The sequence below is a fragment of the Manduca sexta genome, chromosome 26 (genome assembly GCF_014839805.1).
Source record: "Manduca sexta isolate Smith_Timp_Sample1 chromosome 26, JHU_Msex_v1.0, whole genome shotgun sequence".
Taxonomy (NCBI): Eukaryota; Metazoa; Arthropoda; class Insecta; order Lepidoptera; family Sphingidae; genus Manduca; species Manduca sexta.
The window spans coordinates 10,361,181-10,386,588 of record NC_051140.1 but is presented as its reverse complement, the minus strand read 5'-3'; the positions used below and the strand labels follow the sequence as shown (position 1 = coordinate 10,386,588).

Sequence of the window (25,408 nt, the reverse complement as noted above, 5' to 3'; positions counted from 1 at the left end):
CGTCGCGATATTATGTTCTCGAAAATAACTGTGTTAACACTAACACAACGATGATTAAATAGTAGAAAGTATTTAAGTTCAAGATATTGCGCCAATTTTGACAAATCATACTAACAGAAGAGAGTTTTATATTGTAGTGTCGCCTAACTTTATCAATGCGTTCAATACCTGCGCAATATATTACTAATAGTTACCACTAATGCAAATTACAAATCACAGTGGAGAAGTTGGCGACTCAACTAAATAATGCTACTCACAACTACGAAGGTAACTCGGTCTGTCTGCTACACTTTCACGGCTAAACAGATTTCGATTAAATTTGTTACGGAGATAGTTTTAGATCCTGGAATGGACTAAAAAGTAAGCATCGCCTACTTTTTATCCCGGGATGACAATATAAAGTAGAAAATCTATTAATACGTATATAACATAGACTTCAATGAGTCAGAGATGTGTGCCTTGAGTTTAGAACCAGCAGACATTCGCCCAGCACAGCAGACCGTTCCATTCCTAACTAGATTATCTTAAAACTGTCTAGTATAGTGCGAAATATAAAAAAATAAAACTATTTTATTCACAACTAACGGTTTAATGTGATTTGACTTCAGTAATAATCGACTTCAATGTCAAATTTTTAGAAAAAATCCTCGTAATTCTTTACCGAATGCTATACGCACACTATAAATAATTTGCGACGACAATGACACTAATGATGTGACCTTTTAAAAGTTTGACCTACGTCACGTGTTTTATAATTTATGCTCATTGAGCTCTGACTGGTATTATGATCAAATTGCTTACTAGAAGATAAATATAAGTTATCTAGTAAGCCTTGCCTAGTATAGTAATGTAATGGACACCAACTTGACTCATAAACTTATTGATATAGTCAGATTTGGCATTTCGCAGTCACAAATCCTATTGATTAGTGAATATTTTTACCTACATGGTACACACTTTTCTTAGCTCTACATATATAATTATGTAGCTACGTTGAGGAAGCATCAACATTATCTGTGATCATTCAATTATTATCTTTTATTTCGAATAAAAATCCCACTTTGTAGGATTGCGAGGCTGTAAAAGGTAGCCATGTTAACCGAAAATAGTCTATTCGTGTGCAAAATTTCACCCGAAATCTAAATACCTTTACAATCTTCCACATTTAAAATATTAGTACGAAGGAAGAAGTAGAGCATTTCTTACCCGAAACACGCGTTGGTGTTAAAGATAAATAATTGTAATATTTCCATTGTTCATATTTGTAAGCAGACTTTATTTTTACCGTTAAATCTAAGTAAATGTATACGCCTATTGAAATAATGCAAATGCAGTAATTTTATACATTGGTTTCTGTGGGTCTGCATAGCCAGCCGACTGTGGAATTAGGACAAGATTGCTCAGGTTTCGTCGCAGGTCAATAGACACGATAGCCATGTTTTTACGCCTTAAGTTTGTTTAGATGTTAATATATTATGTCTTAAATTGCTATTTTTTTTCTTCTGGTCAAAACAAAATGATTATAAATCTCGAAAGTAATCCATGACACTTCTTTATACATTTTAAGGGCAATATAGGCAGTATACACTTTCTTTTCAATCATAATTACTCAACATTATGCTGGGTCATTTTAACATTACGTCAATAAAAGAAACCAGATATGTCTTCTTGGAAAAACGCTTTACCATAAGTTATTCAAACTATAGATATAAAATAAAAAGTGTATATTTGGAACAAAAAAATATATTCATAAATGTATTATAAAAAAAGACTACTGCCTTAAAACTTGTAACTTTTTTCTGTAGTTGTGACTACTATACGAAAAGAAATTTATCAGTAAGGCAAAATCATACTTTCAGTCAGAAATATAGTTACATTTAGTAACGCAATTTAAAAATTACCCTGCATTTTTAAAATGAGCTTTACAAGATATCATTTCAACTGAATATAATATAAAATTACAAAACTATTAAAAAGTTGCAAGTTCTGAAATCCATATAAAACATGATAGCGCAACGCATTGCCCCAATGTTGTAAATACTTTATAAATCAGGAACTTTACGAAATTATGTTAATATGCCTTTAAAAAGCCTCGCGTTGTGGCTAACTACAGAAAAAATTGCTGGCATTAAGTTATGGGATTTTCGCGTGGAAATAACTCAAATTGTTTAAATACACACAACGCGCAATGACGAGAGATAAACGATTTCAACTTAAAGATACCGTTTTTAACCATATTTTTATATTTATAGGTCAGTATGTGTGTTTTCTATTTTACATACACAGGTACAAAAAGAAATAGGTGATGAGTAATAATAATAATGATTTATTAGTCGAGTTCGTTGTAATTAATTATTTGATACAATTTTATTTCAGCGATAAATAATACAAAAAATTTGTTGCTTTATATTAATTAATTATTTTATGCCAAGATCACATGGATACAAAGCATTAGTGAATGGAATGAAGATTAAATGCATATTATACTTGTAAATGTACCTAAGATGATTGCAATTCGACCTCGCATTTTTGACCAGAGTAAGAGAGAGAGAGACTTATAAGGAAGACCTTACATACAGCTTTATATCCGACATAATAAATGTCTTATTAACGCCCTTTTATAAGGCTACATACATTCTACCTTAATTTTAAAGCATAAAACGTACTAGTTTAATAGTATCAATATTCAGGGTGTGCTTATTCAACTTTTTAAGAATTTAAATAGCATGACATAATTTCGGAGGTATTGTCTTTGCAGTGTAAAATCTCAATACATATCATTTTAGAATTTTAAGACTACATTTAATTAACGCTTTTAAATAAGTGTTGTGTTTGGGACGCATTAGCTCCCATTACCTCTTTTAAAGTTTAACTTATTATGTTTGTACAAACAAGAAAATTAGAAAAACAGTATTTGTTATATCAAAATACAGTAATGTCCTCAAGACTCAAGGGTATAACCAAATCCGACTCACGTAGCCAGTTACTTGGACAACTTTATATTTAGGTCGACACGTTACGCCAATCTCAGTGTGCAGTCGGCACGCATCTAACCTGCCCACTTCACTAGTAACTGAATAGTGTTGTGAGGAAACGCCACACTTTATTACTTTATCATAAAAAAATATTATTAAAAAGCCATCGCATCGACTTATTTTAGACGTAAATATTTTGTTCACCTGAAGTGTATTTTAAAGTTACAAGTACTGTAATAATACAAAATGAAATCACTTGAACAAGGCTCAGTCTCCCAGGTACTCCACCTACTTCATTTTTAAAAATCTGCATATGCGATACCTATATTTAACGCAAAAGAATAAAAGACAATACGAACAATTTTAGTTAGTTATAAGCGATAAAATTAGAGAAGAAAGGTCAATATAGCTATGGCTCCCCTGATCACACTTTCCTTTTGTTAAAGGTCACACATGTCATTACGATTCCTCTGCATATTAGGGGCACGGTTGACCACTTACGATATATACATCCAGTGAGGATCCTCCTTTTGAGTTAGTAGTTGTGATAAAACGCAAATAACTTTAGAAAAAGACTCCGCAATATGCAAAAATAAACATGTGAAAACATAAACAAACATTTACGCAACATGAGTTTCCGATGAAAGTGAACTACGTGAATAACCTGTATTTCATAATGACGTGCGAATTATTCATAAACTTAAAAGGAAAATATGGGTAGTGTATTTTGATATATTAATCACAATATACTTTTTTTATTGACGTAATAACAATTTAATAATAACCTGCTCAGAACTTGTACATTTACGAGTACATATGTATGTAGAGAACACAGTATACGTAGGGTATAAATATTTTCTTCAAGTTTAGACAAAAATAATTATTGTAGGCGTAAGTCAGCGAGTAAAATAATGTTAGCATAATGACCAAGCACATGGAGTTGAAAACAAGACAACTCACTTAGTTGAGGTCAACAAGCTGTAGAAATGTTTTGAGAGTTGTTTGGTTTGTGGTATTTGCCTTAAATTATAAAGTTTCCGTCGTCGCCTTATTGCTTTCCAAGCTACCCTATTTGCAAAAATAAGTTAATATAAATTTCAGCATTAGTTTAACGGTTTTTTTTTTCTAATAATAAGGAATCAATGAAAAAATATTTTGTCTAGTTTTCACTCAAGTTAAAATTATATGTATTTTATTAAAAAAACAAAGAAACCCCAGACAAATCTCGTAAAACAGCTGGGGAGAAGTGTTTATCTGCTATCTTGTTTGTGTGATTTAAAGAGGAATATGTAATTTCAAAGTCATCGAAATATACGCCAAAAACTCTAAAACTAGCACAATACCATGAAACATAAAACAATTATTTCAAGTATTTATGTTTTAAGCATGTTCTCATAGGCCTTAACTTTTACCAAACATACTTTATATAGGTACACATTGTGGTGAGACCAAGAATTTACTGCCAAACCATACACAGAAGAACAAAAATAAGTCATAAAGAACATGACACATATGTAGCTATATGTATTTAATTGCAGTCAAAAGGGTTTATGTTGTTTTGCGACAATCTGTATGCTGATCGTGTGTTCACCAGGTATTGTGGGTTGTTGGCATTCAAACGACAAACTACTACAAAACGTTTCGTAACATAATTATATATCGATGGAACAAAGTATGGGAACTGCGTGGCGGGCACCAGGAAATTCAACTAATGATATAATTACTAACCCGTTAGCGGTGGGTATAGGCGCATTGTATGCGAGAAAACGGGCTAAATGTGGACTTAGTATTGTTTACCATGTTTGATAAATCTTGTATAATTTATTAGATGTTCCTTATAAAAACGACAATGTTATATTATAAAGAATTAGGGATTAAAAGATCAAAGGCGTAATATGATCAAAGGCGCATTAAATCACTTCTATTGAAATCGACTACTTATATAAATCTTAAATAGTTTTAATTGTTTCATTAAAAGATTACTGATGTGAAACATAAATACTTAGATACTATATAGGAATTTAGATAATCATTTTAATGTTATGGTGTGTAGAAAACCTCAAGTGTTTTTCTTTATGTTTATATTTTATTGGCTTAAGAATATGACGCGAAATTTATTAAATATTTCAGTAAATAATAAAGTTACATTATGCTTATTTTACAACAGTCACTGATATAATATAATCATCGATATATATGTACTACGTACAGTATGTGGTCGAATATTCGTCAATATCTAATTAAGAAACTTTTAGACATTATCGTGTTATTAAGTCGTCATGTAATGTGCTGACAACTGTTGTAATTATGGATAAATTACAAGGCAATCATGTTGTTCACAGGCAGTTGTGAATGCGGGGCCGCATGGATGGCGACGCACGCCTGGCGGTCTCTCGCCTTGTTTTTGACACTTGTCACGCTTGTATTAGCTAAATGTAAGTATTGATTTATTTAATATCCACCTTTCTCTAGTGAAAACTAATCTCGATAATTCAATAAACTTCGAAAATCGACTGAGTATTTAGCAGAGCATTCTGTAGAAAGAGACAAACCAACGGACCCGTTCGCGTCCTTTTCTTTGTATGTTTGCAGCGATATTATCTGTCTGCCTTCCATTGTGGGTCTTATATCCCTCCTTGGTACACTTTTCTATCCGTGTCCACCCGACAACTAGATACTCAGTCCATTCCCTAGAGCTACCTCTGTAGTTATGCCTAGACTTAATGGTAATGGCCTCTTCACAAAAACTTAAACTTAGATCGCTGCAAAACAAACTATTGGCATTCAAACTGTACGGATCAGTAAATCCTTTTTATTTTTGCAACAAAACATACGATACTTTTATAAAAAGGGATTAAAACGAACGGGTAGAGACTAGAGATTTTACTAGAGGTGCAACATCGTCATATATTCTTACCAAATCAAAAACATTTCCCCTTTTTTAAAAATTGCGATAAATTCAGTAACAAACAGTCCAGAGCACCACAATAGCTTTATTGGTTTTCCTTCTTATTTGGTTTGTCTAGGTGAGCAAATTGAATGTTCTTACTCAAATAAGTCACTTTACATGAGTACAAGCGGATGTAATCATTTTCGCCCACCTAAATCCAGATTCATCTTGTCACATGCGGTTACAGCGGCTGCTTGCGAATGGGAAATTACACCACATTGTTTACGTAACATTTACTTTGTGTTTACAAAAATATCTCCTTTGAAATGTTATGTCACTGATATTTTCCTTAAACATTCCTTTGTTGCAGACTGAATTAAAAAGTTATCCAATTCAATAACTTTTTAATTCAGTACTCACGCATTACAAAAAATCTTTCTTCTATTTTTAACAACAGATCATCATTGTTATAGTATGTCTTGCATTTACATTATTGTTATATTATCGGACATCACTTAACGAATATGGGGACTTTCTCAAAGTTTTTTGTTTATAAAATGACTTCTTTACACTATTTTGAGTCTGATATTTCAAACTTTTGGATTCTAAATTTCATGCTTGCTCGCAGAAGGTAATAGATATGAATGTTGATCGCTAAGTAGATTGCGAGTTTCTCATTATTCTTGAGAGATGGGAACGGCCTGCTTTCGTCCATAGTAGGTCTCACAAGCTCTACACACTGCCCTACAACGGGCCTGCGGATCAAGGCCGCCACAGCAAAAACTTGCGCCACTCGCACCCGGAGACAACTGATTGCATTTAGGTTACCCACTACGGCTTTCGCGTATGTGAACTCACTGTGTCGCGCATTGCATACAAACACTGCAGTTACTTTTGACTAGAAATTGGAATTCTAGAATGTGACCTCACCTGTATGTTATATTATTAAGTACCGTTATGTTGATCTCACGGTTATTGTTTTCTTGTCATGCTATCTCAATTTATTACGATTGTGTATAATAGGCGGTATTTAGATTGTGGTAAAACAAATTCAACATATTTTTTTATTTTTAAATACAGAGTTAAAATGAATTAATATAATTTAATAGTATTAGCAATAACTCCTAATATTCTGTATAAAAATGTCGTCATAACTGATGATGAATTATTCATTTAAATAACAAAGCCTTTCTCGTTTTCGATAGATGCAGAATTAGAGCCATGGCGAGGCGCAGGACGGCCGGCGACGCCTGCCGAAGAGGCAGAAGACGAGCGAAGAGATGCCGAGTTATTGGCAGCGGTAAAGGAGTCCATGCATGAGTGGGAATTGAAGAGAGCAAGAACAAGGTAATAGACTGTCAAATAAAACTATAGCACAGTGCCAGCTAAATACGTTTCACGGTTTTGTGAAGTTATTGGTAAGTGGTAAAGCCGCGTGATCGCCAGATTCATTTGCGACATAAATAGTTCGGACGACTGAGATTTTAACAACGTGCACTTAGGAAAATGAAATTTGGTATTTATTATTACATATTTTACTAACAGTTCGGTAGTGTACGATCATTTCTGAAATTGCAATACCTTCGTCTGCCCTAATGTTTTACATATTATGCAGCAAAGATAAAAACCACGTGATAACACCTTTCAGGTCGAATTCCGAACTACAATAAATGATAGTGTTAGATATAAAACTTTACATATAAAAAGTTTTATTTACGGGTATGGTCGTAAATGGGAGAATCTAATTGTTAGAGTTGGCAAATTTTAATATTTTAATTTTACTATTTTAGTTGAAAAGAAACACTAGTCAAAAGAATTAGTTAATGCTTCGAAAATTTTAAAAAATTATAACCTACCTATTTACGTACTGATTACATGCAGGAATGTGCAATTCTATATTATCTCCAAAACATATGAAACGATGTTGGGAATTTCCGCGCAAGTCTGAAATATGCACTTTCTAACGTGATCCGGCAACGGTGTGATTAATACAATTTCTTTTGCTTTGCGCCGTTACTTTCTACAAAACTTCGTATACAAAAATAGGTTTAAAAACCTATACTATGCTGCACTACCAAGTTTAGTACGAAACATAACGTAAAAGGGCTGCCTTAGGTTTGTGAGGAGTAGTAAAATTGTAAAAAAATGCCATTTACAAAGAAAATAAAATTGATAGGACATAAAAAATTTCATGTTCTATGTATCTGATCTTATGGTAAAAATTAATATAAGTTATTTTCGGTATATAATTGCTTAATATGTAGTATAAAATTACAAACATAATCTACTAATTAACCTACCAAACTTTGCAGCGCAAACGGAGTAGTCGTCAATCATTTGTAGCGACAGGTTTTAGTCGCCACCTAAATAATTTATATTTTTATTCAAGCTTTACTTTTCATAATTTGACAACTATTTCTGTATATTTTCTATACTGGAGCCGATACGCCTAGTATGTGTTGAAATTTAGTAATTAAAAGAGAGCGCACACACTAATCATGATAAAACATAGATGAAATGGATTATTACTTAACCAATATCGGCTCCCATTCGTAAATTGTAGTCGATTCAAAATTCGATTCCAGAAATAAGTAAAACGTACGTTGTTCGTTCACGTGCACAAAAAATGATCATTTTGTATAATAAACGGTAACAAATGACAGTCATATATATCTACGATGACTTCATGACTACAAATATTTACTCCAACTACATTTATGATTACTTAGAGATAGAAAAGTCACGTATTATATGGTTAAGATTAATAAGAATACACTGAAAGAAAAAATCACCACAGACTAAGTAGGTAAGAACTAAATAAATAGGTACTTATTTACTTTAACTTCACGGTTTTTTTAACATTGCAAGCGGTGCGCACATTGCACAACGTTAAAGAAAAAACATGCTTTCACTATGCATTTCACTCGGATATACTTCACTGACCAAATTCATTAGTTTAGACACCACACGATTGTTTTTTTTTTTTTATTAATTGATCCGAGCGCACTAATATAACCTCTTATAAGTTTACATTTATATAAAATTATATAGAAATATATTGTGTAATGAACATACACAATCTTAACATTCTACTAGTTATACTACTTGCAACGTATATAACAAAACAAATCGGTTTACAGTTCAACTGAACTTATAACTCGTAATTGCAATTAAATACCTGCTACTACTAGACCCAGGAAATATTTCATTAAAATGTATATTTTACTACCAGGACCAAACGATCGCAGGGCAGCGTGTGTTACGGAGAGTTTGGGTGCTTCGAAGATGCAGGACCGTTCGCGTACTTGGAGACGCTTCCCAGCTCTCCACAGGAAGTCGGGACACACTTCCTTCTGTACTCCACTGTTAATAGGTAACGTTAATCTGTTTTCTACACTAAAATATGACAAAATCGGCTTGTTGAAAATGTTACGTGTGAGCCCTTATTTATGTCCCTACTGATAATATAGCCATCCGTCTTCACAAACTCTAATACAATATTTTCATTTAATTTTATCTCTTGAAACTTAATTAAGATCTGATTACAATAACCGTTAAATAGGGCAACATTTAAAGGCATGTTTATATTCCAGAGGAGACCAACCATTATTGGCAGTCTCAGCCAGTAATATGTCCGCTGCGTGGGTTTGGGCTGCGCGCGCCTTCGACTCCAACCGGCCCACCCGCGTCATCGTGCACGGCTTCGGCTCCAACTGTGATAACGTGTGGGTGTACGAGATGAGGAGCGCTTTGATGGCCGTTGTAAGTATGTACTTATAGCATGTCGAACATCGATTATTATAACGAGCTCCTACTTAGTTGCTCTAACAGAAGTTTAGGTCGTTTATATGCAGTTACAAGCTTTTTGGTTAGCTGCAATTTGCTGATCACTTACCTAGACGTACAAACAGAATTTATGGCCGCTAGCGCTTATAGAGGCCTCGCGCGGTGCCTCGCTGGACCTTTTTTTTACGTTCTTACCGATGAAACTGTTAAAACGTTTTTTTACTCTGCCGGGGCCTCGCGTCTGTTTCTTTGTGCTTTCGCCTGGGACCTCGCGTCGTTTAGGGCCGCCAATGCTTGTGATATGATTGACGCCTCTGCCTTCCTATCAGTAATACAACTTTCACCTTTTCATGTTATTTTTACGGATGATGTTAAAGGTATTAGATTAGACTAAATGACCGATTCTTTTTAAGTCATGTTGTAGAGAAGCAGCAACATTTAACACTTTATACTTTCTTTCATTTACAAAGACTCATTTTTCACCAAATTTCAATATTATAACATGTGGTAAATATGTATACCTACCTATTTATTTTACAGAACAGTTGTAACCGTGTTATGTAATGAAATATGTACTTACTATTACAATGCACAATAACGTTTTTACAATACATAGAGGGAGATTGTTCAGTACACCTTTATTGATCCATATTCCACTTATGTTGTAACACAGTTTTATGTAACTTACTTGCACAAAGATAATAGCGCTCTGCAGCGCCTCTAAAACATTCTAAACCGGAACTAAATATATATAGGTATTAACTAAGCAAGTAAATACGAAGTTGCGAAATGTAGAATATTAAATAATTTTACTTAGGTAGTTATGTTTATTTTTCTTTAGAACTACATAAATAAGAATATGTGTACCGAATATTATTTTGTTATGTTGTAACGTCTCTGATAGTGTTAGGTTCATATTACAAACCAAATCAGTTTGAGAAAAAATATATACCTATATAGGATAATTTTGAAACACCTACACATTCACGGCTTTTATCCCCGAAGGGGTAGGCAGAAGCGTAACTGGATCCCACGATGTAACAGAGGGTCAGCCTATCGCCATATCAGGCACAAATTCAAGTCTCCGGGCTGATACTCAGTAGAAAACCCAATATAACTTTGTGCGACACGGAAGTGGAACCCGATACTTCAGCACTGCAGGCGTACCGTAATACAACTACACCATTGGAGCAGTAATTTTGACATTGCGTAAGGTACTAAATAAAACTTGTCTTCTTGAAAATGACATTTACAATGAGTTACTCAAACCTTAGATATAAAAGTGTAACTTTCGAACAAATAAATAACAATAAAAAATAATTCTAATTTAACACGGCTTAATGCCACTGCTAATGGAACAAAACCACTAATACTACTCTAACAATATACATCGTAATGGCAAAATCAAACTTTCAGACAGAAATACATCCACGCACACGCTGTATTCACACTTAACTGCAAAATTATCAAAAAAAAGTCTTAAAAGCTAAACTGTAAATTTTGATGAAAATATTCGTTATCATTGATATTTTTTGGCACAATGTATGCAAGAGGTAAAAACGAATCTTAAATAGTTTTGTTTATTAACAAAATGTCAAAATGATCTTGTATGTTACCAAAATTTTGGAAAAAAATACATATTTCATTGATTAAAAATTGTTCACTCCTGTAATCGCTATTCGTAGAGCAGAATGCCTTATAGCGTAAATTTATATATTCAATTGTAGGAAGAATGCAACGTGGTGTGCGTGGACTGGGAAGGCGGTGCCTCCATGCCGAATTACCTGCGAGCAGCTGCGAACACAAGACTCGTCGGTAAACAGCTAGCGATGCTGTTACAAGGTCTGTGTTGATTCTTTTGTTTAAACCATCGTTACTCCTTCTCCCTAACATATTATAATCAGCTGAATAAACACTCAAGGTCTATTGACCAGTATTGTTCCAGGAATATAAAAAAATGGGTGCCCACACATCATATTTATCTAAGTTGTATAAGTAATTACTTATATTTGATGTTTTATTGACTTGTGTAGTTCTCTTTGATATATCTTACCAGATCCTGTGCATCTAGGTAAGAAATAACCTATATTCTAAACTCTAACATACAAATATATCGAACTATAAAGCCGGATCAAAAAAATACGATAGATTATTATAAATAGCCAACTTATGTAAATATTTTCAGGTCTAGCAAAATACATAGACATGCGGTTCGAGGACGTTCACCTCATCGGGTTTAGTTTGGGAGCTCACGTCGCTGGTTTCGCGGGTTCAGAACTACGAAATATAAGTCGGATTACTGGTAAATACTTTTTTGTTACTGTTTATAAAATACCTAATAATAATTATATCAGCACTGTATTGTATACTGTCTCAATGCTGGGACCGCCTTCCTGTATTACTGGAGAGGGTTTAGACCACAGTCCACCACGCTGGCCTAATGCGGATTGGTAGACTTGACATACCTTCGAAATTATTATGAAGAACTTCTCAGATAGGTATGTTGGTTTACTCACGATATTTTCCTTTACCGGTAAAGCAAGCGATAAATCACAAAGAATACACACATAACTTTAGAAAAGTCAGAGGTAGTCAGGACATTCGTCTCGACAGACCGTTCCACATCGTACTAGGCTATAGCCGCTTTTAACCTAATAAGGATATACATAATTATATATTTATAATTACTGCAACAGATCTAATAGACTTCGAAAAAAGAGATACATTTTAAATCGTAAATAAAATTTCTCTTACTTTAAGGGTAAATGTGTCTTTAAATCTACAGCGCTGCGTCCACGCAGCACAAAGCGGCTAATTGGAAACCACCCTAAGTGTCCTTACTTTATATTAGATAATATTCGTAAGTAATAATTTTATTTCATTCTTAGGTTTAGATCCAGCAGGCCCTTTATTCGAGTTCCAAGACCCTCGAGCTCGATTGGATCGCAGTGACGCAAAGTTCGTCGACGTCATCCATTCGAACGGCGAAACACTAATATTTGGCGGGTTAGGTGCCGCTCAACCCCTAGGCCATGTGGACTTCTACCCCAACGGCGGGAGGGTACAGCATGGGTGTTCTAATTTGTAAGGACTTCATTTTTTTTTCTTCGAATTACTATTTAGTCTCTAGCGATTGCTTCAGGGGCAGCGAAAGTCACCCGAAGCTCTAGAACCTAAAAAATAGTAGATATATGTCTGGCTATATACCTTATAGCACCTAGTCAGTTTTCTAGCATTTTAATTTCCTAAAAGAATTTCTAAAACCCGTTCATTACTACGGAATAATTCTTCATATTTAAATAAGTGGATTCCTTGGGAGCAAATCATAAATATAATTTATTTATTCTAGATTTGTGGGTGCAGTATCAGATTTAGTACTTCCGTGGGCAGCAGCGTCTCCTGAAGGCCGGTCTTTATGCAACCATCGACGAGCTTACAAATTCTTCACTGATTCCGTCTCGCCAAAGTGCCACTTCCCTGCTTTCCCTTGTTCGGACTACGACTCATTCCTTGAGGTTAGTACTTTTGACGAATTATTATTATATATTTTCGGACTTTGTATAATTGTAAAAACTTGGACCTATGAGGGTATTGTTACCTGTCTCATCTATCTATACTATTATATAAAGCTGAACAGTTTGTTTACTTGAACGCGCTAATCTCAGAAATTACTGGTTCGAATTGAACAATTCTTTCAATGTTGGATATCCCATTTATCGAGGAAGGCTATATGCTATACAACATCATGCTATACTAAATAGGAGGAGAGCATCAATAAAAATATTGCAAAGCAGGAAAAATGTAGAGGAAGGGGGGCATAACGGGGACGTGAGGCACGACGGGGTCACATACATATACAAGTAACTACGTATAATCCAGTTGTGTTGTTGGCGCCAAAAGGTGGTCATTTTGCATTAGTCTTTAGTCTGACAATTACAGGTAACAGGACCGAACGCCTGGGGTTTTTACACCAAAAAAACATTTTTATCATTATTTGATCTAATTTTTAGTGAATACGAAAACACACATAAAACGGTAAGTGGTTGAGCTACTACTTTTGTTTTTTTATTGTGTTTTTCTAGTGATATTACTTTACGATATATTTTGAACAAAATTACTCTAACAATCGATTTGTTTTTTTGTTTATTATTTAAATAAGTGTTAAACAAGGGGCATAACGGGGCATGGCTCTACGGGGTACGATGGGGTACGCCATTGTGACCCGTAGCTGTTATGAAAATAGGTTGAAAGAATGATCTTTTCATTTGATAACATAATTTATTTTGTTTTAGGTAATAAAACGGTACGAACATACATAAAAATAGTACGAGAGGCAGTTGGTCTGCGGAGAGCATGAAACAGGCCATTGATGAAGTTTTGAGTAAAATAGCAGACTACAGAAAAGCTTCTCAACTGTATAATGTTCCGCAGACGGTCTTTCCCATTCTCAAGTAAACTGTGAGGCAAAGTTGCTACTTTGCCTCACAGTTTACTTGGCGTAGTTAGCTTAGTACCCCATACTGCCCCTACCCTGGGGCACAATGGGGTTTTATTGAGAGTTTAATATTTTTTTATTTTCTTTTTTATTTGATTATTTATACTACCAAATTATATGCCAAATGTTAGTTTAATAAGTTACCTAAGTGTTTCAATTACATTTAATTAATAAAAATATCCTGATTATATTTTTATTTTTTATTTCCCTTAACGTCCCCGTTATGCCCCGTGTTCCCCTATTACTTTTATGAGTTTCCATTGCGCGCGCTGTGTAAGCGGTTAAAGCTCCGCAACCATGTATGACGGAATCTATACTATTATATAAAGCTGAAGAGTTTGTTTGTTTGTTTGTTTGTTTGTTTGTTTGTTTGTTTGTTTGTTTGTTTGTTTGTTTGTTTGAACGCGCTAATCTCAGGAACTACCGGTCCAAACTGAAAAATTCTTTTTGCGTTGGATAGCCCTTTGTTCGTGGAGTGCTATAGGCTATATATCATCACGCTATACCCAATAGGAGCGGGGCAGTAATGGCTAATCTCAGGAACTACCGGTCCAAACTGAAAAATTCTTTTGCGTTGGATAGCCCTTTGTTCGTGGAGTGCTATAGGCTATATATCATCACGCTATACCCAATAGGAGCGGGGCAGTAATGGCTAATCTCAGGAACTACCGGTCCAAACTGAAAAATTCTTTTGCGTTGGATAGCCCTTTGTTCGTGGAGTGCTATAGGCTATATATCATCACGCTATACCCAATAGGAGCGGGGCAGTAATGGCTAATCTCAGGAACTACCGGTCCAAACTGAAAAAATCTTTTTGCGTTGGATAGCCCTTTATTCGTGGAGTGCTATAGGCTATATATCATCATGCTATGACCAATAGGAGCGGAGCAGTAATGAAACATGTTGCAAAATCGGGGAAAATTATAAGTTTTGAGAGCTTCCGTTGCCTGCGCTGCGTAAACGGTTAAAGTTATGCAACAATGATGTATGACGGGATTGTTTCACTTAAAAAGTTCTAAATAATATAACAAAGTCCCCCGCTGCATCTGTCTGCCTTAATGTGTTAAACTCAAAAACTACCTAACGTATTAAGATGAAATTTGGTATGGAGACAGTTTGAGACCCTGGGAAGAACATAGGCTCCCGGGAAACTACTATTTTTATAACGGAAAACTTTAGCCTGAAAAACTTTATAACGCGGGCGGAGCCGCGAGCAAAAGCTAGTTTCTTATAAAACAAAGTCCCCCGCCATTTCTGTCTGCTTGTCTAAACGCGGTAAACCTAAAAACTACCCGACGTATTTCGATGAAATTTGGTATGGAGATAGTTTGAGACAATGAGAAGGACATAGACTATTTTTTATCCCGGGAAATTATAATGCAAGACTTATCCTGGAAAAATGTTTTCGCAAGCAAAAGCAAGTTTTTTTATATTTACAAACTAGCCGTCAAAGGCAATGTTACCCAATATAAATAATTCATTCTCAATTTTGTATTCCAGGGCCGATGTTTCCCGTGCGATGGTTCGCGTCGTTGCGGCAACATGGGCTACTACGCTGACAGGTCTCTCGGTCGTGGACAACTCTACCTACTCACCAGAGAAGAGGAACCCTTCTGTGGTATTAATCCAGTTCTACTTAATTTCATGAATAAAAATATAAGTAAATATAGCCGTGCCGTGGAAACTGGTAGACATCAGCCCCACCCAGCGTTTTGCGATAAATTTACAACAAAGTAAAATAAACAGTTTCTGAAGGCATTTTATATCTTGTAAATGTAAAATTATTTTACCACAATCAATAATATTGTATTACATTTCATTACATCTCCTCGTAAAACTGAAGTCTCTTCTCATCGTTTGTTACACTTATTCAGCACATCAATACCACTTGACGTTATGGGCGGGCATCGAAGCCGGTGAGAAGCCGACATTCGGCCGCATCACTGTCATACTGCACGGAGACTCGGGCCTCAACGAGACTTTCCCCATGACCAAGTAAGTCAAATTAAAAAGGTAGACAATATTATCCTGAAAATAACAGAGCTTTAGGCGAATCAATTTCACTTTGATCGGACCAAATAATTTTCGAGTGACATAATTTCTTCTTCAGGATCAGTTTTCGGCTTTCATAGTTTTACAAATTTAATGATGATAGACAGCCTAATATAAATCATACCATTCGTAACAAAGGTGTCGTCAAACACTCTCAGTCCGTTTCCCTTTGTAAACAAGCTTACTTACAATACCCTATTTGTCAATTTTTTGAGAAACGAGAAAAGAGGAGCGAAACGGCACGTGACGTCTTCAAGAATTTCAATGCGTAAGAGACATGCAATGATGGCTCTACTACGCGCCCACTCTTGCACATTTCAATATTTGAAATAATATGAATTACTGCCTCATTTCTTACCAACTTTAATGCAGTTTTCACATGACAGCTTTATTAGCACTATTTGATGTTACATATAGAATAATGTTTTGTACATTATCAAACAAAGGAAAATTTATTGTTGCAGACGCGAGGACACAGCGTCGGGCAGTCAGTTCACGCGCGTGATCGTGCCGCACCCGGCGCTGGGCGTGCCGCTACGGGTCAGCGTGCACTACTCTGCCTACTCCGGCTGGCTCAGCGCTGGCGCCAAAACCATTCGCATCGATAAATTCCTCATCACTGACAGCTTCGCTAAGACGTTAGTCATATTTATTATCATATTCTTCATATTCGAAAGTTAAAAATAAATAATTTGTTCATTTTCGTTCAATATACTCGTCTATGTTTCAGGTCATCGTTTTGCAAGAAAGGAATACATTTGCAATCTGAAGAGTCCGTGGAAATGCCGCTCTATCCGGGCGATTGTGCACTGCCGCAGGTAATACTAGCTTTTTCACTTACTAAACCTTTTATTATATTGTAAAATTCTAAAATAAATATAAATGTATCTGTGCAGAACGATATAGCTCAAAACAACACCAGCAATATCGTCATTATCAAAGACAATTCAACTAAACGCGTGGGAACTGTAATCGACCCGCTTGACAACGAACTGCCTGAAGACTCGCCGCAGAGACCCTTCGTGTTAGTAGACACATACGAGTGGACCGGCAATAACGACGAAAACACCGGCAGGGCGTTCGGCATGACCAACACTAAAGTAGCAGCTAACGGACTCGTCGAAATAGCAGAACCAGTACTACGACCTCGAGCCCGCAAAACACCACGTCAAAGAGCAGACGGACTTGAAGAACAGGAAATATCTGAGCCCTTACTGAGAGCGACAAAACCTCCTACGCCAGCAACACCACCGCCGATACGTAAAGCAAAGAACTACGACATAACAACCACGCCAACCTACGAACCAGTCACGAGCGACCAGCCTGAAAAAGAAGAGACCAGCTTTGCTGTACAATATTTACCATCGCGGCTTGCATCGTTCATTTCAAGAGCAGAACGTTACGCACGAGATACGCTATTGCCATTGGTTTCGGCTTATGCGCCACGGCTGCCAATCTTTGGTTCGAGAGAATTGCCAAAGCCGACTGCTAAGTACATCCCTACGGAAGACATGAACACCACCCTCTCAGTACCAGTCCCTACGCCCACGTTAGAGATGAAAATAGAGACACTTCGTACAATGGGACCTCCTGGCGAGAAACGAGAGATTGAATCACCGGAAGATCCCGAAATATCCGTCACAACTACAACAACGACAACGACTACGACCACAGTAGCAAGCATTGAAAAACTCCGACCAGCGCCTACTGAAATGTTGAAAGTTGTACCGGGACCTGTTGTCTCAACAAGTACCGCATTACCTCCTGTTGCGTTGAAAAGTGATGGCGAAAAAATTGTAATAGTGTATCCAAGCAACGCTAGAGACGAGAGAAAAATAAAATCTCATTCCTACCCCGAAGAATTACAATTCGAAGCACTATACCGCCACACTGCGGCACCCAAGGACTTACGGGTAGATTTACCAACTTTTACGCCACCTGTTTCCACGCAATCACCCACAACGACCTCCATAATGAAAGTTGATTCCAAATACATTCCAGTGCCGTATAACACAGGAGACAAAAAACTTTCTAACACGAATCAAACGTAAAAACGTATCGTAAAATCGCGCTGTTTTTCTATATTACTTTTACTGTAAATAACATGTAACGTGTTACATTTGTATACAGATGTTAAACTAATCGAAAATTGTTATAAATTTTTGTATTTTAACTTGTTACGCTGTGCTTCACGCCCGCGAATAATGTGTTGCCTTGTTGGATGTTTCAAAATATCTTTATTAGATCAAAACTTGTTTGTAAATAAATATTAGGTATAATGAATAGAATAAGTTTTTTTAAAACATGAAAATTATTTATTATGTACTGTGTATCATTATCACTAATCCTTAATTAACACAAAAATTATCACTCAATAATAGCAACAAAATCATTCATCCACTTCTATCGGAAACTTAAAATATAGATTAACACCCTAATTGCTCAATTAAAAAGTAACTTAATTATTGTATCTAAATATATCACATATATTTGAAGATATATAATATGTCTTACTGATACTTCATTACATAAGGCTCCAATGTCGAGCACCTTAGAACTTTTACAACTTTTAACAATATTTTGTTATCTACTTGAACTATATTTTTGTTGCGAAGGCATCAATATGGATAATTAGGAAGAACTTTAGGCACAATATATGGCATCTATTTTGGATGAAGCACTATAATTCAAGACATACTTCGAAAGCTGTAGTGGATTACATAATGTAATAGTCTTATAATCTATGTATTATATTCATAACACACAAGGAACTACAGTAAGTTTTTTAATAACGCATTCAGAAATTAATTGTTATTTGTGTGTATACTACGAATTAATAAAATTTTAATGTTGCTCGATTTATGGAGAACTTTTAATGATGATGATCAGCGGTAACTGTAACGAGATTTACTTGATGTTGTTGACATTGGTTATATACTATTCAAGGTCTTACATGAGTGATAAGTTACGAAAAAATAATATAATGTGAAGATCTATATAGATTTGATAATGTTTAGTGAGCCGCGTCCAGCAGGTGTCGGCCGTTGTCGGTAGGTGTCGGTAAGTGTCGGTGTTTCACTTCATGTACTTGTCCTCGTGCTGCGTGAGGATGCGCGCGGAGGCCTTGGCGTCGAGGAAGAGTTGGTGCACGGCGGCCACGTGCGGCGGCGCGATGCGCGGCGCGCCCCCCGCGCCCGCGCCGCCCGCGCCCGCCGCGCCCTCCGCGCGCGCCGCCAGCGCCGCCGGCGTCAGCAGCTGCGCCGCGTACCTGCCGACACAGTGCGCTCGATACTCTGACACAACTATATTTTGCAACAAAATATTAGTGCAGGTAGCATTACATTACACAAAACACATCAACCAATCAAATATAGGTATTTTGATCACAGTTCTACCTTTATTTAGACAACGAATAATTAAAATATAACTAGCATTTGCTCACGGCTCCACCCGCGTGATAAACTTCTACCGGGATAAAAATGAGGATAAAAATCTGCTTATATCCTTTTTTATAGCTCAAACTAACTTCACACTTAATGTCATCAAATCGATTCAATAATTTTGAAAACCTAACAGACAAACAGATCAACGGTTGCTTATGAATTTATAATATAAGTATGGATGAATATAGCCGAAGTTCACACCTAAACAATACTAATCATTTTTTAAGTACCTTAGTGTAGTATTTACACCAACTTCAGCAAGAGCACTTAGAGCTTCATCTTCAATAGAAATACCTTCAGTGGTAGCACGCAGTTTTAAAATCTGGAAATTAATTATACGTTATTCTAAATTTATTTCTAAAATAATATATCGATAATTTTGTGTAACAGAAAAAATAATAATTTACTTTACCTGCAATAATTCTGCCTTGTTATAAGGCAATGTACGAATGATCAGCAATCTGTCGAGTAGATCTAATGGAATACCGTGAGGAGAAATTATGTCTTCAGTGCCTCTGCAAATAAATAATTTAAATAGGGTTTTTGTTTTTTTATAATTGTTGGGTCATAACCCGTATGGGACTCCTTCTCATTCCCATATTCTTGCCAAAACTACATAAGAACAGCCAAATACGAGAGTGTAGGGACCATATTCGTGATGTGTCGCCTATGTTCGTGTGGTCTCGATTTTGTGTTGGTAGTTTGGACCCTAATCGAAGTGCTCTAGTGTAGTTTTTTCTTTTCGAATTAACAAAAAATTGTGATATGCTACAGCGACTGACGTTTCTAACGCGTTCATCTTGTATGACCACCGAAACGGCAACTATATGAGCGAATATGTCGAGAGCCACTCTCGGTCTCGCCCTGTCCCAAGAATGTAAAGTTGGCTTAAAATTTATATATTTTTTTTTCTTTTAGGTCCACTAAACTAGTCGATAACACTCGAAACAAACTCTAAATTTAGAAAATAAATAGTTAAGAACATAACCGGGTGCTCGACTTTCTAGAAGTGAACACTACATGCTTAAAAGTAACATAAGAAATAAGTTACACTGTGTCTGTGACAGCAATAACAAATTAGCTGAAAATCACAAATTATGAACGGAATTAATTTGAAGTTTCTTAATCTGAGGGATTTTAAGATTAAAAATATCAATTTCTTGAAGCATATTATTATATGATTTACACATACGCCACAAAGGCGAGTGGTGACCATAATTGGTCCTCCGTGTTGGCAAGTTAAAAGTCACTCTGTTATGGAGACGGCTGCTAGAACGAGGCACAGCAAAATTAAGCTTCATTAGCAGATCAGGGTTATCAATGTTACCGTTAACCACTTTTTGTAGAAAAATTATGTCCGCCATCTTGCGTCTATCTTCGAGGGAACTTATTTTAAAATAAGCAAGTCTAGATTCGTAGCTATGTAAACTGCGGCAGAGGTTATTTGCATATGACAAATGATACAGAAATTGTTTCTGGATTCTTTCCAATGTTTGAACATGTACAGCATATGATGGGTTCCAGATAGTACAGCAATATTCGAGAACAGATCGAATACAGTAACAGTAATAACAAAATATCTCTTATCCGATTAAAAATAACAGCGTTATTTTAACTTACCTTATTTGACAGCGCCCTCTGTTGGTAGCGAATATGACAATAGGAGCGATCGCAGACTCCAACGCACGATGAAGGTATGTGAAAGTTTCAATATCCAACATATGAACCTAAAATTTATATGTTATAAATTAGTCATATTTTTTTATTAAAAATCTGTTATCACATTTTTTTTTACTGAATTTAATTACAAAGTACTATTAATTGATATAATATGTTTTTATGTATACTCAATAAAGACACTATTATTGCATTGCACAAATACGGCAACTATAACCTTTTATCTCTTAGTATTTACATACCTCATCAATAAAAAGTACTCCAGGCACCAACTCTGCTATACCCTGGTCAATATACTTGTTAACTACTTTATTAATTTCTTTTCTTAATTTATCTATAACATATAAAATACAAAATTGTTACACCATATACATTTGCTAGGCTTGCTCATCTATGTGATGTTAATAATTACAAAGATAATAAAGGGCTAATTTCATTGGCTTTCATTAAGAAACATTTCTAAAATAAGCTGATAAGACTTAGCTATTCCGCTAGATTCATTTTAAAGAACTACTGAAAGATTAATAAACAGGGATTACTGTATTTAAGTATGTAGTATGAGATATAAGAAAGAATAGAGATGAATGTTTGAATTACGAAACAGAGATTAAAGAGTGTCATTTCCTAGAAGATAAAAGATGCAGATTATATAAGGAATTATCTTCTTATTTGCAATATCCCACATATTCCATAGCAAATGTTAAATAGGAAGTCTTACCAGTAATTTCAGTTTTCTTAGGCTTCATGAGTTGCCCCATCATGGACATAATGTCATGCCCACCTTGGGGTCTCGCATTAGCACAGTCTAAATCATGTAATGTTACATCCTGTACTACCTCTTTCTTTTTGTGTACATCACCTTTAGGCAAAGGAACATATTCTTCAGCCTGGTGAGGAAAACATACTCTGATTATAGACATACTCTTTCAAAAAGATATAATGGCGAAATAAACAGACTATATTTAGATGTAGTAATAGCTTTTCTTTTATAAAGCAATAAATATACTTTTATGGCAAGCCATATGCCGATGATGGTACTGCAGTATCATTAACAATATCAAAATTAAGTGTCTTTTTTTGTTGTGCAGTCCACACTATATTGTTCAACTCTAAACAATAGTTATTAAGACTCATAATACCTAATTAATTACACTAGAGGTCGCTCACTGGCTGAAATTCGAATTGAATATATTTGTAACACTTATTATACATATATATTGTTTTTATGTACTCTTCCCCTAGAAAAAATTTAATTAAGTTAAATCTCACCCTCCTCCATGTGCGCATTGTTGAGCACATTGCATGCACCAGGGGGTAAAAAAGGGATACAAACTTTTATCTTTACATACAAATATATACTCATAGATTTATGTATAGCATCTATGCAATACCATGACAACTGTAGTTATGTACACTATACCTAACATAATTATGGTTGCCTGGCATGTAGTTATGGGAAATACAAATGTTTTTTAGGTTGCCAATTCAAAGCTAGTACTTTGTATAAGCTGTTACACAATCCTGAAATTATACAAATGACACCATAACACTCACTTCAAGATCAAACTCAGTGGCGAATGTGTCACTTCTGCCTTGACGTTTCACAGCACCCGAATTGGCTTCTATGTAAATCACATCACCAACTTCAACTTTCTCTTTCTGTAATGACTCATAGATTGTGGGGTCCAATTTTAACTGTTTCGTGCCTTTTGCAGTCTTCAAACCAATAATGACATGTGATACAGTTTTACCATAACCTACAAAATAGATATAAACATAGTAAAAAGTATAACACAAACACAAAAACTTATTCATAGTTTAATAATCACAAAATTTTACCTCCAGCTGGACTTTCAGTCTCAACCGGTGTTAACTCCGTAACTTCTCCTTCATAAACTTCTTTCGTCTCACGTATACGTAATCCGATGGCGCGGCGAAAATTTTCCATCAGCACTTCTGTCTTTTTGATTTCCGTACTGTACACTTCACTGCCAACCATTGGGCAGAAGGGCACCTACACAAAGGAACACAACTTCTGACTAATGCACATGAAAATGAGTAGTAACTGCACATTGTAGAATAAATAGTTTCAAGTAAAATAATCAGCCACATGATGAGTAAACCTATACCAGCAAGCACAATACTTCATTATATTAAATTGGATAAAAGAGCCATACCACCTAGCAAATATCATCATATACACTTGTATAAATACTTATTTATAACATAGAAAAAAATATGTTAAGTACATAACTCTAGAAAGTTTACTATTACTTACTTTAGTGCCAAGTTCCTGAGCTATAGCCAGAGCTATGGCAGTCTTTCCTGTGCCAGGTGGGCCCGCCAGTAATAAAGCACGGCCTGCCATCTTTTTGCTTCTGATCATGTCTACAACTATACCAGCAGCCTAAAAGCAAAAATATACATCTGTAAAATATTACATTCTAAAACAATAAAAATCCTTCTACAATATCACATTTGCTCAACTATACTGACTTTACTTTGAAATATTTTAAGAGATCTGAATAATAAGGCAAATATTCATTTATATTTTTAACTAGTTGACCCGACAGACGTTGTCCCGTCTTAACTATGAATTTGCAGTGCGCATTCTGTCAATCGCTAACAGTTATTTCAAACAATTGACTGTTATATAAAATTAATATTTTCGTTAAGTTTTCTTAATTTTCTTATTTTCTGCTCAATTTTTTGAATTTTTCTGTCATAAGAGCCTTCTCTTGACAATAACAAACTCAAAAAAAAAATAGTGAAATCGGTCCATCCGTTCACGCATGATGGTGTGACCAAGGGAAATAGGGATTCATTTTTATATATATAGATGATATACAATGCAACATAACATGAAATATACATATTGTTAAGAATGGTAGAATATCATTTAACTAACACTGATAGGCTAGTGCTATGTCAGTAATGAAAGAGAACAAATCCAGATTGGTACATAAAATACAAAATAAATATCAAGGCATTCAGTTTTATTTCTCCCATGAAAAAAAGTATGTATAAACATGCTGTGACTGCTACCAATGCTAGATCTGCAGTATTATTCTATCCTGATAATATGTAACTTTAGCTTGATGGATGCAATAGGTGCTTAAATTAGCGCAGTAACAGCCCTAAACGGTGCAAGCTCCAGGCAAAACGACACCAATAGTGGTAAGTTGAAAGAAGAAACACTTAAAATAAATATTTAAAAAAAAAAAAAATTGTGGTAATATTTAGATGTTTGTCAATAGTAAATGCATAAACAGATGAAAATTCATCACAAGTGTAACACAAGCTACTTTTTATTCTGATAATTTGTTTTCATGGAACATGTCACATGGTGTAATTTTTTAAAGAGATGGTACTGGTATCATACATATGGCACTATAAATTGCTAATGTTTCGGGGACCTTCGTAAACGGATAGGCCTTTCACACAGGAGATACCACGAGCAACGCCTAATCATAAATCATATTTTAGGCAGTAGGCTATGAGCAAAAAATATATATTATTCTTTATAATTTTATTTAGGTCTCTAAATTTTTATGAAGACATTCTTTAAATATATATCTATGTGTATTCGATGTTGAACTCTAATATCTTTCTGGAATAGATGATGAAAACAAGCTTTGTATAATTTCAATGTTATTGGTCAAACTCCATGGTAACCAAACAGTTATAACCCCAAAATTAATTAACATTTTTCATAAATAAAGTTCTATAAATTTTAACATAGCTAAGTCAGTCCTTATAATTAGACTAATAGAAAACGCAAAATATTTTGAATAATACCTCTCTTGCAGATTCTTGGCCCACGAGCCCGGCTGCCATCTGAATCGGTACGCCATTCTCATCCAAGCCCAATCCTTTAATGTGGCTATGAGCAGATATTCTTTGGGTTTTTGCAGTGCTTTTTACTTCTTCGATTTTCATGTCTGAGATTTAAATTCAGTTCGGGGTTAATTTCAAGAAATACTTAATTTTGCCGCACACACCAACTTTCAACCATAACACAATTTGAAACTTGAATGAAATGTTGCCATTGGCAATCCCACAGCTTTTTTCAATTGTTTGGAGTAATTGC

The 25,408-nt window shown here is 35.2% G+C and overlaps 2 protein-coding genes across 2 annotated transcripts in view; one reads left to right on the top strand and one right to left on the bottom strand.

Moving 5' to 3' along the window:
- Positions 1 to 18,958, top strand: part of LOC115444885 — a 28,460-nt gene extending 9,502 nt beyond the window's left edge. The window contains exons 4-16 of the mRNA XM_030170854.2: positions 5,318 to 5,410; positions 7,071 to 7,212; positions 9,098 to 9,238; positions 9,459 to 9,627; positions 11,379 to 11,493; positions 11,837 to 11,953; positions 12,540 to 12,735; positions 13,001 to 13,166; positions 15,647 to 15,764; positions 16,021 to 16,141; positions 16,663 to 16,836; positions 16,929 to 17,016; positions 17,095 to 18,958. Coding sequence (XP_030026714.2) covers positions 5,344 to 5,410; positions 7,071 to 7,212; positions 9,098 to 9,238; positions 9,459 to 9,627; positions 11,379 to 11,493; positions 11,837 to 11,953; positions 12,540 to 12,735; positions 13,001 to 13,166; positions 15,647 to 15,764; positions 16,021 to 16,141; positions 16,663 to 16,836; positions 16,929 to 17,016; positions 17,095 to 18,249 — 2,769 coding nt within the window. The 5' untranslated portion in view covers positions 5,318 to 5,343 and the 3' untranslated portion in view covers positions 18,250 to 18,958. The remainder of the gene's footprint in view (positions 1 to 5,317; positions 5,411 to 7,070; positions 7,213 to 9,097; positions 9,239 to 9,458; positions 9,628 to 11,378; positions 11,494 to 11,836; positions 11,954 to 12,539; positions 12,736 to 13,000; positions 13,167 to 15,646; positions 15,765 to 16,020; positions 16,142 to 16,662; positions 16,837 to 16,928; positions 17,017 to 17,094) is intronic.
- On the bottom strand, positions 18,491 to 25,370 carry LOC115444886 (ruvB-like helicase 1). Its single transcript, XM_037443425.1, has 10 exons — positions 25,117 to 25,370; positions 23,597 to 23,725; positions 23,158 to 23,332; positions 22,873 to 23,075; positions 22,037 to 22,205; positions 21,561 to 21,652; positions 21,262 to 21,368; positions 20,054 to 20,156; positions 19,872 to 19,963; positions 18,491 to 19,466 (listed from the first exon to the last, which is right to left on the bottom strand). The coding sequence occupies exons 1-10, from the start codon at positions 25,255 to 25,257 to the stop codon at positions 19,274 to 19,276; spliced, it is 1,404 nt and encodes a 467-aa protein (XP_037299322.1). The 5' UTR covers positions 25,258 to 25,370; the 3' UTR covers positions 18,491 to 19,273.
- Between the last annotated feature and the right edge of the window lie 38 nt (positions 25,371 to 25,408).